Source organism: Triturus cristatus, chromosome 3_1, assembly GCF_964204655.1.
Source record: "Triturus cristatus chromosome 3_1, aTriCri1.1, whole genome shotgun sequence".
Lineage (NCBI taxonomy): Eukaryota > Metazoa > Chordata > Amphibia > Caudata > Salamandridae > Triturus > Triturus cristatus.
In genome coordinates, this window is record NC_140583.1 from 427,313,364 (window position 1) to 427,331,402 (window position 18,039).

General features: G+C 44.7%; 1 protein-coding gene across 1 annotated transcript in view; it reads right to left on the bottom strand.

The window, feature by feature from the left end:
* The window catches only part of FBN1 (fibrillin 1), a 722,489-nt gene that overhangs the window by 344,550 nt on the left and 359,900 nt on the right, over positions 1 to 18,039 (bottom strand). The window contains exon 7 of the mRNA XM_085644212.1: positions 2,976 to 3,101. Within this exon, the coding sequence (XP_085500338.1) occupies positions 2,976 to 3,101 (126 nt within the window). The remainder of the gene's footprint in view (positions 1 to 2,975; positions 3,102 to 18,039) is intronic.

Sequence of the window (18,039 nt, forward strand, 5' to 3'; positions counted from 1 at the left end):
CGGTCCCAGGTGTGCAGTTCTACTATCACGCTGCACACCTGCAGCCTGCAGCATGCAGTTAAATGGCTAACAGAGTCAGACAATTGGTAGAAAAAAGCTACTGGGGACTAAATTCTGTGGCAAAACTCTGCCCCAGTTGTTGATGCAAGGGGGCAGGTAGGAGCTCCCAGTTCTATATCTGCTTAAGCACATGGGGGAAACATGGAAGAGGTAGTCCAAAAACTACTCCGTAGAGCCCCCTTCAGTAGGGAGTTAAAATTGTGTTATCCAGCTCTCTTTAGGAACACTAACACAACAATGTCAGCGGGGATGTCTGGAAATGGGGGATATTTACCCAGGGGATACCTTCATCTCCTTCCAGGATGCACAGGACTCCTTTGGGATAGGACCAGCCCATTTTTTATATTACACTAAGTTGGAGAGTGTGACAAGAGACCTCTGGACACATTTTCCTGCAGCTCCCCAGCCCTGTGGGGTTCTAGACTGCCTTATTGAGTGGGGAGAAAGACAACACTAAATTACAACTTTTACAAACCCCTTAGGAGTGATATGCACCCTTGACCATTTCCTGCATGTGGGGCCTAGGAGAGAGATTTGGGTACTCCCATCTAAGATTCTGACTGGGAGAGTGCGTCAGGCCTTGTTCGTACGGTGCTCACTTAGCCACTAAATTCAAGCTAGCCTGGCTGATGAGCGGTTGCTACCCCGAAACCAGTCCCAGGATGCTTATTTCCAGTCCAGGGAAGACCTTTAAGGCATTTCTTGGAAGAAATGCTGCGTAAGTTGTAGTGGAATGTTTGCAATGAACCTGGGCAGCAGAACCATTTTAGCAAATGCTGCCTGGCCCATCACTGACAGGGGAAGCCTGCACCAAAACCCAATTAAGGACCTGGCAGCCGTCAGCCCCATTCCAGGATCACCCTGGAGCCCATCTTAATGGTCTCAGTACAATCTAACCCCAAGATAGCTGAATGTAGTGGGAGCTACAGGAAGCCAAGCAATCAGAGGTGAGGTATGCAACGCAGAAACCCCCTCAGTCACGACTAGATCCAGAATGTCACCCTATTCGTATGGATGCCTGAGTGCGCCCCGAATCTGTGGAGCTCCTTCACCAACCTTGCTTCCACTTTTCATTAAAGATCTCTTCAAAGTAGGTACTGTATAAACTGGACCAGGACTAAGGAGCAGTAGAAAGCATGATGCAGACTGGGAGGCTGGCAGAGAAAGGCATTCCTGGGACCTATCTAGATGAGCAAAGATTAGCCCATTCCCAAATATTGGAAATTTACTCATACCGACTTTCACGCTTGGAGTAAATTTAAGAGATGTTTAGATAATTTAGAACAGAGAACTCACAGAGCAACCCTAGGGAACAATGAAAGTTACAGTCACCTGGAAGTATCTCGGCATTCTTTTCTGAATGGCAAGTCAATCAAATGCAAACACGTTTTTGCCTTACAAGTCATTGTATACATGAGTAAATGAGCTGAGTCCAAGACAGGAAGAAACACGTGTCGGCTAAATCATCTGTATCCTATATGATTGTCTCAACTATATTCCATGTTGATCATGTTTAGACTGAGTAAAGAACCGACTTACCACTTCCTATGAGTTCTGGACTATTGTTTTAAAAAGGAGCAATCAAGGACTATATGCCACTGAGTGGTTGGAATGAAACTTACTAGGGTACCATATTAATATCTTGTCTTTTTACAAGTGCAAGACTGCTCCAATATTCATTTGTTATATAAATGTATATGTCATTACGAATGGGCTGACAGCACCTTTATTCAGTACTGGGGGAAAACCTTTCCTCTCTGACGTTTGATGTGTTGCATTCATTTAGGGTCATTAGTTGAAGAGATAAGGCAGAACCGGAATTTCGGGCTCAGAGTTGTAGGGATCATACTGCTTACATGTACACTGAGAACATGTTGATTTTCATTACTATTCGACGTATAACTGCTTTAGAATTGAATTTTTGGGGGACATTTATCAAAATTGGTATTTGTCACAATACAAAACTAATGTCAGTAAAATACTGTTCTTTCCAGATGTTGCCTTGGTAGTATGCTTGGACTGTAAACCTCAAGGAGGCAATGTCAATTTATTGTATTTGGATACAAACACTGCCAAATGCTGTGGATGAGTTCAGCACTCATTAAAGCACTGACAGCTCATATATCTTGCACCTAATGCAGGTCATCCACTAAATCCACCTGCACCACATTACATATCATTACCTGGGTGGAATTCAACCCGAAGGGAGCTCAGTTCTGCATCTGGGGGAGGAGGGCGTTCACAAGATGGATCCTGAGAGTCTCCGTTAGAATTCGGAATTCCCGGGAGAATCAGGGGTTCTGAGTCTGACATCCCAACAATTCCTCCTTTCAAAGGGAGAATGAACATCTGAGATTGCATCATACAGATATGGCTGGTGACTATTGTTACTGGATCCTTTGTAATAAGGGCCGATGCACCCATCTAGCAGCCTCCATTTTCTGTTAGTTAGAGGTGATGATGATGACTCAAATGCTACTTCTGAATGACTTCTATAAAAGCAAGACATTGAATAAGTAGATACTGTGAATCTCTATTATATTATGTTAAAAAAGGCACCTAAATCTGTACTTATATTTGTCATAAAACGTGAGATGAATGAAAACCAATGGTGCGAATAAACAAACAAAAGCCCTTCAATCACAAATCTATGGAGATAAAAATCTGTTGAACTTCCACCTATCACATACAATTCTGTTCTATGCAGTTTTACAGGTGCAAAGTGTTACCTAATAAAAAAACAAGTACAGATACCATAAATAAACTCAATGCACAACATGAAAAATATCACCCATTTAAAAAAAATGTAAACGTATTAGGGAATTTGCATATAAACCTGAACAGGGACATTCACGCTAAGCTGGGTGCCTTATAATATTCCACATAGATGAACAGTGGGTTTTGGAAGGTCTTACCGTCACATTTTTGAGTAACTTCATTAAACTTGTGTCCAGCTGGGCATTTGCACTCAAAGGATCCAACAGTATTAATGCAATTTCCTCCTTGACACATGCCCGGGATGGCTTGGCACTCATCCACATCTGTCATAATCAAAGAATGCAACAACAGTCACGTCGTTTGGCAAATACAATCAGATTTGACCGTCACACGGAACAAATCACATTATATTTAATTGAAAACATAATCCTCAGACTATACCAGTGTCTTTCTTTCCTTTTTGATCCATTATATAGTTTAAAATCACATGATAAAGCTTAATTAGATAATTACTCATTTGTTATGTTTATTCAAGTCATTTCACCATTATACGTACTGTAACATCTTTCTGATGTGCAAGATACTTTGCCACGTGTTTTTGGTGCACCTCTCCTTTGATCCTTGCACACACTAGCAAAGTGTCCCATTCTCACGCATTTTCTACACTCCTTATTTAATGCTGGACATCCCCCATAAGACGCCATATGTGTTCTACTACCACACCTACAACAAACTCCAGTTCTATCAACTCTGTGAAATTTTCTCAAACCCCCATTGTTACTCGTGTGAGATGTATTTAATCCTGAACTGGAAGCTTTATTGCGCTGATCCTCTAAACATTTGACTGCACACACTTCTTCGCTTTTCTCTGTCTTATTGTTCACATTCCTTACAGTGTGTATCCACTTTTCAGACTGTTCCAAAGCCTTGGCTGTGGAAATAGCTTCCGAAAGTTTTGGATCTCCCATTACCCATAATTATTCCTATTTTTTCTTGCTTTTAACATGAACAATAATCTGATCTCTGATCATCTCATCACCCATATTTCCAAAATTGCACTGCATGCTCAGAGATCTTAGTGCAGTTAAAAAGTCATCAAAAGATTAATTTTCATTTTGTGCCCTGTTATAAAATTTGAACCTATCGATGTTTGTAGTAGGCTTGAATCTCTGTTCCATTCTTTGCAGAGCTTCTTAATAAACATTGGCAGCAGCTCTAACTTGAGGTAAAGATGTAAAAATAACTTGTCCTTCAGATCCCGAACAATGTAAAAAAAAAAGGGTGTCCTCTCTGCACCCATGCGTTCTCCATCAATTGCTCTCATATAATTGACAAATTCTTCCTTCCACCTTGTCCAGGGAACTGGGGGTTCACCTTTGCTTTGTAAAAATGTTGCAGGTGGATCAAACTGCATCTTAAACAGGATCACAACGTTTTAAATATGTAGTATAACAAATGTAATTATGTGTGGATAAAGGTTTTAAGAAGTTATACCAAACTTGTCACTTGTTCTTTGAGTGAGGCCCCCACCAAAATAAAACTTACTTGTGAACCAGACAGCGAGGGACAAATCTCTCAACTTTGCACCATGATGACCATTTTCCACAATATTTACACTCAAATACCAAATACCAGTTGTAGCCATGAAATGCTTCTTCAGTTTTACCACAAAAATGAAACTCTGTGTTGTTTCCGAAGGTGTGCGATCAGCGATGCTATGGAGCATTGCTATGGAGCTCCTAATACACAACAATGCAACTAAAATAGCCGCCGCGTTGCGTCTGACGTCACCACGTTGCATGCGTCACGTCACGTTGATGCTCTTCGAATGGAGTCAGCGCTGGAATCCTCCGTCAGCACTGTATGTTCTAAGTTCCCAGCAGGCTTACGCACATGAAATTCAGGTATTTGCTTTTAAAAAATATGCGCTCGCTCCGTCCTTACTGTTATTTATGCGCTGATTCCCCGCAGTGGCCAAATAGTATACATTTTCCAATTTCGGATCTGGTGGTCACCGCAAGTCCAGGTTTCGACCGGAACGAAGAGGCTGAATCACCTAACACAGTTCTTTGCTTTAAAAAGCACTGCATACCTCACATATCCATTTTGTGGATTCAGGAATACACCGCTCTTGTGCTGCACACAGCTGTTGACAGGCGTGTTTCTCCACTCGTTGCCAATTATTGCATGTAACAAGATTCAAGTATTTATACCAGACTGGTCAGCAGGAAGGTCCTGTGCAACTGAACACCAAGCTAACATAACCCCTGAGTTCCAAAATGGAATAAGAACACAGATCATAACATGCACAGATATTTGATACATCAGAACGAGTAGAACAAAGGTCCCATGCAGGGGCATGCGAGGATGTAACAACTTTCCTATTTGCTATAATCACTCCTTAGACACAGACTTAGTGCGAAAACAAGATTCGATGAGAATAGTTAGATGACTGGGCCATTTCTGTGGTTGGGATGCAATTAGGGACCGTACAACACTGACGAAGTCTTAGCTTTCAAGAAGGCCTTTATGAAATAGCTCTTATCTAGCTAAAGTGTTACCCACAGTGAACATCTTGTTGTGTTCCACTGTCTTTCAATAGCACATAGGTGAGAGGAATGAAGCATGTTATGCTAATAATGCATTATAAATACTATGACAAGATATGGCAATCTTGGTGCAGCTATAAGCAAGATACAGACTTCAAATATTTAAAAACAGTATTATGTAACAGCAGAATTACAGCAGATCAGTGAGGCCAAATGCATTGTAAAATATACCCCTCCTCGTTTCTAGCAAAACTACAGTATAGTGCTATTGGAAGATGTACGGATAGATTGCCAAAATCACCCCCTGTGAAAGAAGTTACTGTGGGGCAAAGTCTACCCTAAATTTCAGCAGAAGGTGAGAGTTGCTCCAAATAATGGTGATATTTAGGGAAGCATGTAGGACATGGAAGACTCACTGAAAACCTGTGATCAACAATATGCTTATCATATAATACTTTCATGCAGTCCATGGGGACAATAGGCAATCCAAAAAACCATAACAACATACCGCAGCAGATTGAACGCTTATGCAACTTTACATCAGAGGCTAGTCTCAACTTACTACCACATATGCTGTTATGCTATGTTAATTTTTAAACCGCACTATCACCCGTGAGGGTATCCTAACGCTGAGCCGCTGTGTGCCTAGCCCTGCCTATAGTAGGTTGGTTAATTGAAAAGTCTTCAGCTACTTGCATAATTCAAGAAGAGAGAAGGAGGCTCTAATGTGTAGTGGGAGGCTGTTCATTGCTTTGACAGAAATGTAAGGGAATGACTATCTTCCTGATCAGGTTCTGTGTATGAGTGGGATGTGTGGGATTAGGAGCCTTACAGAGTGGAGCTGGGTGGGTGGTTGGTCGAAGGAGATGCGATTGTTCAGGTAGGTGGGTCCTCCGTTGTGTAGTGCCTTCTTCAATGTGTGTGTGAGAATTATGAAATGAGCACGTTGGTGTATCTGGAGCTAGTGGAGCACCCTGAGGTGTGGTGTGATGCGAGTTCTGTGTGGGAGGTTGTCTGGCTGCCGAGTTCTAGATGATTTGTAGTCTTCTAGTGGGTTGCTTGGTGATCCTGGCATAGAGGGTGTTCCCATAGTCCACCTTGATGGTGACTAGGGCCTGAGTGACAGTTTTTCTGGTTTTTCTTGGGAGCCATTTGAAGATCTTCCTCAGTATCTACAGGGTGTGAAAGCAGACTGTATGAACAGCACTGACTAGTGCATTCAATACCAGTTTCCTGTCAATGTTTATGTCAAGGTTCCTGGTATGGATGCTGGGTATGGGTTCGAGTTTGGCCGGCCACTAATTGGAGTCTCATGGTGATGTATTCTTGCCAAAGATGACTACTTCTTTCTTGTTGGTGTTGAGCTTGAGACAGTTGGCTTTAATTGAATTAGTGACTTCAGTCATGCAGGCGGCGAACATGTTTCTTGTGCTGAGGGTCTTGTCCGAGAAGGAGAGTATGAGTTGTGTGTCGTGTGTTGGACTTGGCCCTTTTTGCAGGTTTATCCCCAAGCATTTTGCCCTGATAAGTCCCTAGTAAAGTGCACCGTTTGTGCCCAGGGCCTGTAACTCAAATGCTACTAGTGGGCCTGCAGCACTGGTTGTGCCACCCACACGAGTAGCCCTGTAAACTTGTCTCAGGCCTGACATAGCAGTGTCTCTGAGTACAGTTTTAAACTGCCATGTCTGGCAAGTGCACCCACTTCAGAGTGTGTCTGGAGCAAAGACCAGACAGGACAAGAACTTGTGCACTTCAAAGACAATCCTTTGAAGAATGCCTACTTCAAAGGACAAAATGGGTATAAGTATTGCACCTAAAACCCCAGACATCTACAACACCTCTGGGTCAAGAGGAACCTCTGCCAAGGAGAAAAGCTTAAGAGCTGTGAGGAAGAGTACTGCCCCTTTGTTGTGTAATGCTTTGCTGGGATGGCCTGCAGTTGCTGCTTCTGCTTTGGAGAGGAAAAGGGCTGGACCTTTTCTGTGTATCCTGCTTGTGACATTTCTCCAAGGGATTGTGTGTGCTTGCCTCCTGTTAAGAAGTCTCAGGACCAGCAAAGACTTCATCTGCAGCATCCCTGAACTCCACTGCTGGGAGTACTGACCTGCCTTGTGGTGCCAAATCCAGTTCTGGGCCCTTGGGGGCTTTCCCTGCTGCAAAGACCTGCTTTCAACCATCAAAATCGAAGCATCACCCTTCCATCACCTGTTTTTCCGACGCAGCCCCGCTGTGTGGGAGACATTTCCACACACCACCGCTATGAGGCTGAAGAAATCGACGCAGCACCTGTTTTTCCACAGCGACCTCCAGTGCGTATGGATTTCCATTTGTTGCACCAGTACACCAAACTTTTCAGATGCAGATCAGAATTGTCTTGGGTTTCAATACATCACTACCTCTTACAGTCTGGATTCAACGCAACACTTAACAGCAGAACTGACACAGCATCTCCCCGTGGACTCAGGAGCTGATGCATTGCTGTGTTTTCCAATGCTTCCCTCCTCTGCAGCTGTTTTGCCATGTGCATTTTGAGGCATCTGAGGTACTTTGCGTAAAATCACTGCATCCATAGAGTTCTATGCACTAAATTGCTTGAAACCTTTTAAAAGTCATATTTTGAGTTCTGTATGTTGCACTTTTGTCATTTTGGTCTTGTTTGGTTTAGATAAAGTTACTTTTTCTAAACCGGTGTGGTGTCCATTTGTAGTGTTTTCACTGTGTTACTGTGTGTTTTGAATAAAAACGTTACTCATTGCCTCTGAGATAGGCCTGACTGTTCGTGCCAAGCTGCCAAGAGGGTGAGCAGGAGTTATCTTGGATGTATAATCCCCTTATCCTGACTAGAAGGGTACCTACTTACACAGGGTGTATACCACTGCCAACTTGAGACCCCCATTTCTAAAATTATTAGCATCGAAAAGGATGTTGATGTCATGTGTGCGGATGACACTGGTCAGATTGGATTATGTAAGCATTGAAGAGGGTGGGGTTGGGGGATGAATCCTAAGGCACTCTACAGCTACAGCTAAATTTGTGGACTTCTGAGGAGTAAGAAGGAGTAAGGAGCCAGGCTGCTTGCAGTGACGTTTCTTCAACCTGAGTTCCTCTGTGTGCTAACTGGCCTCTGGTAGGGATCTTACCATTGAGTTGCACATGAGGGGAGTTAAGATGTCGGTGCATGCAGTGGTTTAGCTGTTGAGGCTCTTGATGGTTTTCGGAAAGTTGTTGGTGTGGTCGTGCCAGTGCAGAGAGAGGCCTAGGGCTCACTCCTCTTCTGTAAAGCTTTTCCACCTGTGGCAGGTAGTTCCCTTGGTGGTAGGTCTGTGGTGGTATGGGATTATGACCGTATAAGTATTCCCAAATACAGTGCCCTTGTAAAAAAGCATCGTGAAATTCATGTAGCAAAGAAACTTGCTGGTACTTATACCAGTCCAGGTGAAAAGAATCCTAAGCAGGCTGGACAGGATTACACTGCAGAGCTTTGCCACAGTCTGATTTTGTGTTTATCACGGGCTCTGCTGTAGCCCTGTCCCAGAAACGAAACAGCTTCATCTTGAACCAGGAGATCTTTCTAACATAGAATAACTACATATGTATTGCATAGAACTGACGTGATCCCCATCCACCCCCACATGAAAGGATGAATGAAATAGTTTTATAGAGCGTGCAATACCCAAAGGTGTCTTAGCGCTAGACAAATCAAGGACTGAGGAAGAAGCATCAACCAAGTTAGGTCTGAGTGACCTAGTTATTTACCTGCGGAAAAAGCCAAGTCTTAAGCTGCTTTCTGAATAGCTGCAAGCTGAGTTGGGATCGGAGGGCTAGAGGAAGGGAGTTTCATAACTTCCCCCCTGGAATGTCAGTGTTCTGCCGACCCCGGTTTATTTGTTTAACTCTGGGAATCAGGACCTTATGCGCCGATCTCGTTCTGAGCGTTCTACTAGGTGCACACCAGGAAAATCGCTCCTGGAAATAGAGGAGGCCAGTTCCGTGAAGAGCCTTGTGCATTAGGCACAGAGTTTTAAATGAGATTCTCTTCTCCACCGGTAGTCAATGAAGGCCATGTAATAGATGAGATACTGGTTTAAACTTGGGGATATTCAGAAGGGGTCTGGCTACCGCCTTCTGTATTGACTGCAATTTTTTTACCAGGTATTTCGAAGTGTCAAGATAAAGGGCATTGCAGTAGTCCAGTTTAGAGCCAATGAGGGCCAGCATTACGGACTTCTGAAGGTCAGTTGGAATGAAAGGGAGAATTCTTTTGAGGACCCGTAACATAACGTAGTCCCCAGAGGTCACTGCATTGATCTGAGCATCAAAGCATAGTTTGGTGTCAAAGATGACTCCCAAATTTTTTGCCTCCTGTACCGGCTTGGGCAGGTCACCCAGCTCCAGGGGCCACCAGGATGCATTCCAGAAGGAGGTCTCATTGCCAAAGAGCAATACTTCCGTTTTTTCTGAATTCAATTTAAGACAGTTCTCCTTCATCCAGCTTGCCACTGCAGCCATACAACTGCAAAAATTGTTGGAACGTTTTCAAACTGAGATGAGACAGACACCACTATCTGTGTGTCGTCTGAGTAAGATAGTACTGTCAGAATGAGCTTTACCAGGGGGGTGATGTACACGTTGAAGAGAGTAGGGCTGAGCTCTAAACCCTGAGGCACCCCACACGGAAGGGAAAAGGGGCTGGATTTTACCTCTCCCATCTTGACCCACTGTTGCCTATTTTCAAGAAATTAGCTCAGCAGAGATAGTGCAGTGCTCCTGAAACCCAAGGAGTGCAGGCGTTTCCTAAGAAGCATGTGGTGGACCGTATCAAAGGCGGCAAATGTAAAATCCGTATTTGTAAATCGCTAAATACTCACCCTTACGGGTCTCAAGGCGCTGGGGGGCCGTTGTGGAAATTAAGTGAGCAATTGCCCAGAGTCACATGGTGCTGAGCTGAGCTGCCGCCGGAGCCGGGGATTGAACCATGAGCCCTGTGCTTCAAGGTCAGCTGCCCTGGCCGCTGCACCACAGAGAGATTGAGTAAAATTAGTGCCGCTCTGCCGCCCTTGTCTACCCTCACTCAGATTTCCTCTGATGCGGCCACTAGTGCGGACTCTGTGCAGTGGTTCGCTCTAAACCCGTATTGAGCGGGATCCAGCAATTGATGGGAGTTCAGAAAGGTTAGAATTTCCACATTCATGGCTTTCTCTAACACCTTAGCCGGAAACGGGAGTCTAGAAATTGGTCTATAACTGTCAACCAACTTGGGGTCCAGGGAGGGTTTCCAGATGTCAGGGTAGTGCCCGAGCTCAGTACTTGGTTCAGTAGATCTATAAGTGGCCCAATCACCTGATTAGCCAGCTTGTTGATAATCCCTGGAGGGCAGGGGTCGGAGGGGGCCCCAGGCTTGATGGAACTCATGAGGATTGTTTTATCCCGCGTGAGAAGAGATAACTTCTCAAAGGTGGGAGATGCCTCATGGCCAATGAATGTGCCCGAGCTCAAGGCCTCTTCCAAATTAACGGTGAGGTCAGTACTGGGAGACTGCTGAGAAAATACCTGAAAGATGGAATTGACCTTAAATTGGAAGAAATCTGCCAGTTTGTTGCAGAAAGATTTGTTCATCACAAAGGAGTTGCTTTTGTTCCACTTCAGCAAATCTTTAACCGTTTTAAAAAGTTCCCTGGAGGAATTAACTGCTAGTCTGATTTTCTCTGCTAAGAATTTAGTCTTTCGGCTTTAATGAGCTCTTTATAGTCTGCAAGGGTTTTTTTGTACGTGGCTTTTTTCCCGGGGAAAGAAGCGCTCTTCCCGCCTGCACCTCAGTTGCGCTGCTTTCAATGCCGTAGAAAACAAGGAGCAGATGGATTTTTCCTATGGTTCTTTAGTGTTTTCACAAACACTACTTTGCTGCATGCTGTCTCCAGCCAGCGCGTGTAGCTGGTTGCTGCAGTGTCTATGTCCTTGACAGAAACAGGAACAGAGTTGGAGAGAGCCTCCTGTAGAGCATCCACCTTGGTATCCTTCTATGGCCGGTACTTAATACCTCTAGCTGTGCTATTTGATTCAGCTCTATTATACTGAATCGAAATAGAAAAATAAATGGCCATGTGGTCCGACCATGGAAGTGGAAGGATCTTCTCCATGCCTAGGTTGGCATTATTTGTAAAGATACCATCCAGTGTATGGTTGGCTGTATGAGTGGGTGCTTCAATTCGTTGGGGTAAATTGAAACTATTAAGAGTGTCCACCACATAGCCTGTATCTGCATCCAAGGGTGACTCTAAATGAAAATTGAAGTCCCCTACATGCGTAAAATTTGCATACGTTATGTTGGATTCCATGAAGGATTGGATTTAATCAACAAAGCTCCTACTTGGGCCAGGGGGTCGGTAGACTAGCAATCCTTGAAATGTGTAGGATTTGCTCAGACTTGTGCTGAGACTAAGTACCTCACACTCTAGGTGATTCACCGGTGTGCAACTGGCCTCAAGCGAATTGCGATAAATAATCGCTACCTCCCGCCCCCCCCCCCCCTTTTGTCTGATCTATCCAATCTTTCAATGCTGAACCCACAAGGGCTTTCAACAACACCTAACAGTAACCAGGTGTTCCACAAGGCAGCATTGAATCCCCATCCTGCCGCAGTGGACAGATGAGTAAACCGGTTATACCTACAGGATATGGCACTTCATATGTTCTATTGAAATGCGAGCATCGCAAATGGGACATGAAATGGCTCGGCGCATATTTGTAGTTAGAGAGTACAAAAGGGCATTTCTTTGTTAGTTGAATATTTCCATTCCCTTTTGTGTTCTCACTGTGTAAGTTTCCATGCACGATAGCTGGTAATTATATTGTGTTTGATGGAGGGATAACTGGTGCTCAGGATTTCATTAAAGAGAAACAGCCATGTCCTTGGAAGGAAATCATCCAAACCAAATTATTCTTGATAAAAATGTTCTGGGTCAGGACATACTTCTTGACCTACATTTTAACTTTGAGCAAGAGTAACTCATAAAAATAGTTTACTCTGCTGATCAAATGCTGGCAACGTGTTCTTGCCATGCTTTCATGCAATAGACACCTTTAGCCCTCCACTAGTATTTGAGTGAAAGCAGAAAAGATTACAAAGAGGGGCTTCATCGTTGATTTGTGCATTTATGATTTTGTAGTATGCTTTTACATTGGTGAATGTGCTAATGGAATATAGAGCTTCCCTGAAACAAATTCTGCCTGCAATGCCACCCATGTCATCTGTGCAGATACACAGCAGGGACAACTGTAGCAACCACATCTGCCATCAGAGCACCAATGGCAGGTGTCACCAACACCATATCCATAGCTCTGGAACAACAATGACTACAGCTGCAACCACAATTGCCAATTGCTCATGTAGCCACAACCTAAACCATCGCAGTGATCACAGTTGCCACCACGCAGCAGCAAATGCAGAAACAACAGCTGCCACCATGGCAGCAGGAAAGGCAGCAACAACAGCTGCCAGAAACGCACAAACAACAGCAGTGACCACAATTGTAAATGTAGCAATAACAATATGAAGAATGACAGCTGCCAGACCAGCAGGCACCACACCAGTGACAATGGCTGACATTACAGTAGGGACATTGGCATTAACAACTGCTGTCACTAGAGCAGCTACAACTGCCACAATAGCCATCACCATAGCAGCAACATCTCTGCAAGCACAGTATGTACCACAGTATAGATCTGCAAGCATCAGTAACAACATCTGTAATGGAAGCAGATAGCACAGGAACAGCCAAAGCTGCCACCACAGCCACTGGTAAAAAGCAGTGACTATGGCTGTAACCACACGCGGGACAAATGCACTAAATACAGCAGCCATCATAGCTGCAGCTATAGCCTTCACAATAGCTTTACCTATAACAGTTGCCACATATAGGGAACAGAAGGAGACAAAACACAAGATAAAGCAGCTATGTCTACAACCGCATCCACCCTTGCAACAACACCTACATCACTACTGGTAAGCACAACAGAGACCACAGCAGTAACAACAGATTTTATCAAAGTTGTAAAGAGAGAATAGACTATGGATGCCAACACAGCAAGTACAACAGCAACCACAATGATAGGAACTACAGCACCTACCACAAGTGCAAACACACTGGGAACTACAGCAGCAACCACATCAATCAACAAAACGGGGACAACAGCAGCAAAAACATGCCATAAAGACACAACAACAGCTACCATCATGAAGGGAACAACAACAGCTGTAACCACAGCATGGACTACAGCAACAATAAAAGATGTCAGCAAGGAAGAGACAAAAGCAGTGACAACGGCTGTAACCAATGCAGGTACAACAGCCACAACAGCAGGAACAACAGGAGCAAGAACAGCTTCCACCACCACAAGGGCCACAGCTGCAGCACCTGTTGCCACAGCAGTAACCACCACAACAGCAACACAGCTGTTTGAACAGAAAGGCCCACAGCAGTAACCACAGCTTTAATAGCATTAGGGTTCACACTAGGGACCACAGGTGCCACTATAGCAGGGATTATAGCAGGGCCCACAGCTGTGACAATAACCGGAACCACAGCATTAACCAGAATCGGTCCCATAGAAAAAGCAATAACTGCAAGAGTAGCTTCTAATAAAAGTAGCAATCACAGATGACATCATGGCAGGCACAACGGCAGGAACCACAGTTGTAACCACTGCAAGGACAACAACTGCCACAATGACAGTAACTGCAGCTCTCACAAGAGTAGGGACAACATCAGCAACAACAGCTGGCACAAAAGCATGGACAACAACAGAAACCACAGCTATACCCTAAACAATGACCACAGAAGCAACCACATCTGCTACCACAGTAAGGACAGTAGCAACAATAACTGCCACACCAGTAGTGATCACAGTTGATGCAACTGCCATGATCATTTGGAAAAACCCAGCAGTGACAATAGCTGCCAATAAGTTTTCAAACAAAACAACAACAGTGGTCAGCAAGGCTGGGACAAGGGTGTTGACTGCAACTGTAACCACAGAAGCAACTGTCACAACAGCAGAAACCATAGCAGCGATAAGTGCAGCTACAACAGGGACAACAGCAGCAACATCAATGTTAACCATTGCGATAAACAAAGAAATGCTAGAGTCAATATTAGCTCCTGAGAATCAATCTATGCTTTATTCCTTTCCACCCTTTTTTTGCAGACAAGGACCATATGCAAATCACTTTTTCCTCCTGCAATACAAACAGGCGTGCCAAACAGCTAAGCCACTGCCTAGATGAACAGGAACAAGTGCAGCCTCAGACCGATTTCGGCCTATTGGATCTACTCATTGAAGGACAGCCAGAATCACATGCTACAGCAAGCATGGGGTCGATGTCTGGATATACCATTTGCACCAAGACATCTTATTAAGAAAAATAAACAAGTATTAGCAAAGCCAATAGGTCTGGAATTAATGTGCTAACAGATGTGTTCGACCTTGCCCTTTTTGCAGCGATATCCCCAAACCTTTTGCCTTCCTCCTGTATAGTTTCTAACCTGTTTTTGTTAGCTTTAGGGCTCTGGGCACTTTACCGCGGCTAATCAATGGTAGTGTGCATGTGCTCTCTCCTTTAAACATGGTATGATTGGTCTGCACCTGTTTGGCATATTTAATTTACTTGTAAGTCCCTTGTACAGTGGTATCCCATATACCCAGAGCCTGTAAATTAAATGCTACTAGAGGGCCTGCAGTGCTGCTTGCGTCACCCACAGAAGTAGCCTTTCAAACATGTCTCAGGCCTCTGCCACTGCAGGGCCTGTATGCACAGTTTACTGCCACAGTGACTTGGCATTTAAAGTTAATTGCCAAGCCTGAAAACTTCCCTTTTACTACACATAGGTCACCCATAAGGTACTCCCTAGGTAGCCCTATGGGCAGGGTGCTGTGAAGTTAAAAGGTAGTGCATGTGCCTTCATTGTGTGGCATGTCCTGGTAGTGATAAACAGCCTATCTGGTTTCTCACTGCTGTGAGGTCTGCTCCTCTCATAGGTTTGCATTGGGAATTCCCTGATTTGTATTTCAATGGTAATTTCTGATCTGAAAGGAGAAGCGTAGCCATGCTTGGTATTTTTGGAATAGTGGTGATAAATCCTGCTTATTGGTGTAAGTGGATTTTTCATTACTATGGTAGAAATGCCACTTTTAGAAATAGGCATTTCACTGTGCTTATGACTCTTTGTGCTTTGGAGCCTGACTCCAATCCACGTCTAGGGTACAATGACAGCTGGGCTTGTGCATACCTTCCATACAGCCATCACACAGGAAGGGTTGGGTGTAACGGGGTTGCATCTGCACTCATCTGCATACAGAATGGTCTTCCTAGGCTGGGAGAGAGGGAGCAGGGCCGCACTTACATTTGTATAGGTTGTGTCCTGCACTCACACAAAGGGCTCGTTTACCCCCTTCCGATGTCCAGAGCCAGAGCTGGGATTGAATGGGGGTGTTGTGCACTTCTAAAAGTTCTTTTGAAGTTACCTCCACATCAAATAAATGTTGAGTATAAGTATATAGGGCTCTGACCCCATGTTCTTTAGACACTGTGTGGGACTTGTACCAGACGCTGCTGGCTCTACATTTTGCACCAGGAGGAACTGCTGTGCTGCCAGGAAAACCACCACTTTGAGTTTGCTACTAGAAAGACTGACACTATGCTAAGGAAACCAGTGTGCTAGCCTGTTGCCTGCCTGCCTGCCCTCCCTTCGTGCCCCCTGGGCTCTCCAGGGATGGGTGGGCTGGCAAGGATCCCAGAACAATGCTGCTTGTTGCCCAATAGTAGTGTGTGTTCCTATTCAGAGCATGTAAAGTGCTGAACTTGGCTCATCCCAGTGCGTGGTAGGTGCTTTTTCCTTGCTTCAATTTAGAGTGTAGGCACCTGTGATTGATCACGCTTTGGGCAGTCTCTGCAAATCCGGCAGTCTCTCAAGTTTTTCTGAGGCTGTCCTTCTCGACGCCGCATGCTGGTTCCAAGTGCCACAGCTGAGCTCAAGAGGAGGCCCTCAGGACACGTTGCTGTGATGACCAGGCTTCCCCTTGATGATGTGCCGGCCGCCACAGGAAGCGGATCAGCTTGATCTCCGAAGCTCCTGTGCGGCTTAGTGCTGCACCATACTGACAGCAGAGGGGGCCCCGGTGACACGAGGGTCACCCAGATTGCCGAGGGTGCTGTGCTTCAGAGACAGAGGGAAGTCTCCTGTATCGAGCAGCCATGGAGGAGTCGCACTGCCATCCCATGCTGACTTCAAGGACGCCGCTGTTGTTTTGGCTTGAGGAGGTGAGTCTGGTCAAAGGGAGATGGGAGGCTGTCCTGCACCTCCATTACTGGCAGCGACCTTTGCTTCTGTGGCATATGAGGGACCCAGCAAGGTCTCCCGGGCGATTCACGCAGTGGGTGCCCCCCCTCAGTTTTGGTCAGTTTAGGGGCACTGTATTTGGCTTCACAGATGGGGTGAGACCTCGATGGAGGACCCCCGTTTAAAGGACGGATGTTCCGGTGACCAGTAAAGGTACCAGATTAACTGTGGTAGGGGCTCCTGTGCACTCACAGTTGGCCTGTGCATTAATGGCTGCCAAACTGCTATCTGTGCTGCTACCAGAGAAAACACCATAATTTCTCTAGTTATCTAAGATACTTTAATAGCTTTACAATGTCATGTGTGTCCCCCTAAAAGTTCAAACTCAGGCAGCTAAATTAATAAACAAAATGATCAAAGCTGCTTGGAGAGCAATCACAGTCTTTGTGGAAGCACACAACTTCTGCCCAATCAAAATATGTACTCTTGGCTCCCAACATGTAGGGAGAGCAAAAGCTCCTCTATAGTGTTTCTCCAATATTTGTCTGGCGAGACCTGTGCTCAGTGGCATACCAAACTTGAGGGGGGGGGGCTGCAAAGTACATAGAGCTCACAGGCCAGGGGCCGGCCCGCCGCCTTTCACAATGATGGAGGGGGCCTTCCCCGCACCTTGTGGGCTTCAGGGGAAAATGTTACGCACTAGCTGTGCTGTCAAGACAGACCATAAGGAGCATGCAGGGACTGAGCCTGTTTAGCAGGCCTCGAAGAACAACAGAGGGCAAAAAGAAAAAACCCTCTGGAGTGTTACCAATGTGGTTGAAATTTTAGTAGTTACAATATTCTTTTCTTGATGATAGAGGAGCTTAGGATCCTTCTTAGCTCATAATTTTGGGAATTCTGAAGTAGAGAGTTTTTAAATAGCCACAAGAAGTTGTTTAGAGTTACTGCCACATCTTCCTATAGACTTATTTTATCAAAAAATAAACAAAAGCGTACACAACTCAGTAGCACAGTTGGGAATTAGTACCGTTAATGCGCCAAGTATACATCGTTTTTCGTTTCACTTTCGTGGTTTGGGCATTTATGGAAAAATATATCTAAAGACACTATCAACATACAGCCAACTGCGTCTATTTTTTTCTAGATTGCTCACATGTCAGCTATTTCCTCTTACACTGTCGACGTTTGTTGAGCTTCCTTGAAGATAAGATTAAAATACAGTCTATGAAAGGAACCAGCTGGCTGTACAGATTCTTTTGCTTTTTGTGTCTGAACTACTACTTAATTTCCTGCAAGTAGACTATTGACTTCAGTGTTCTTATAAAGAACCATTTACTGAATATAGCCTTTAGAGAATAGGCAGCAGACACTACTAG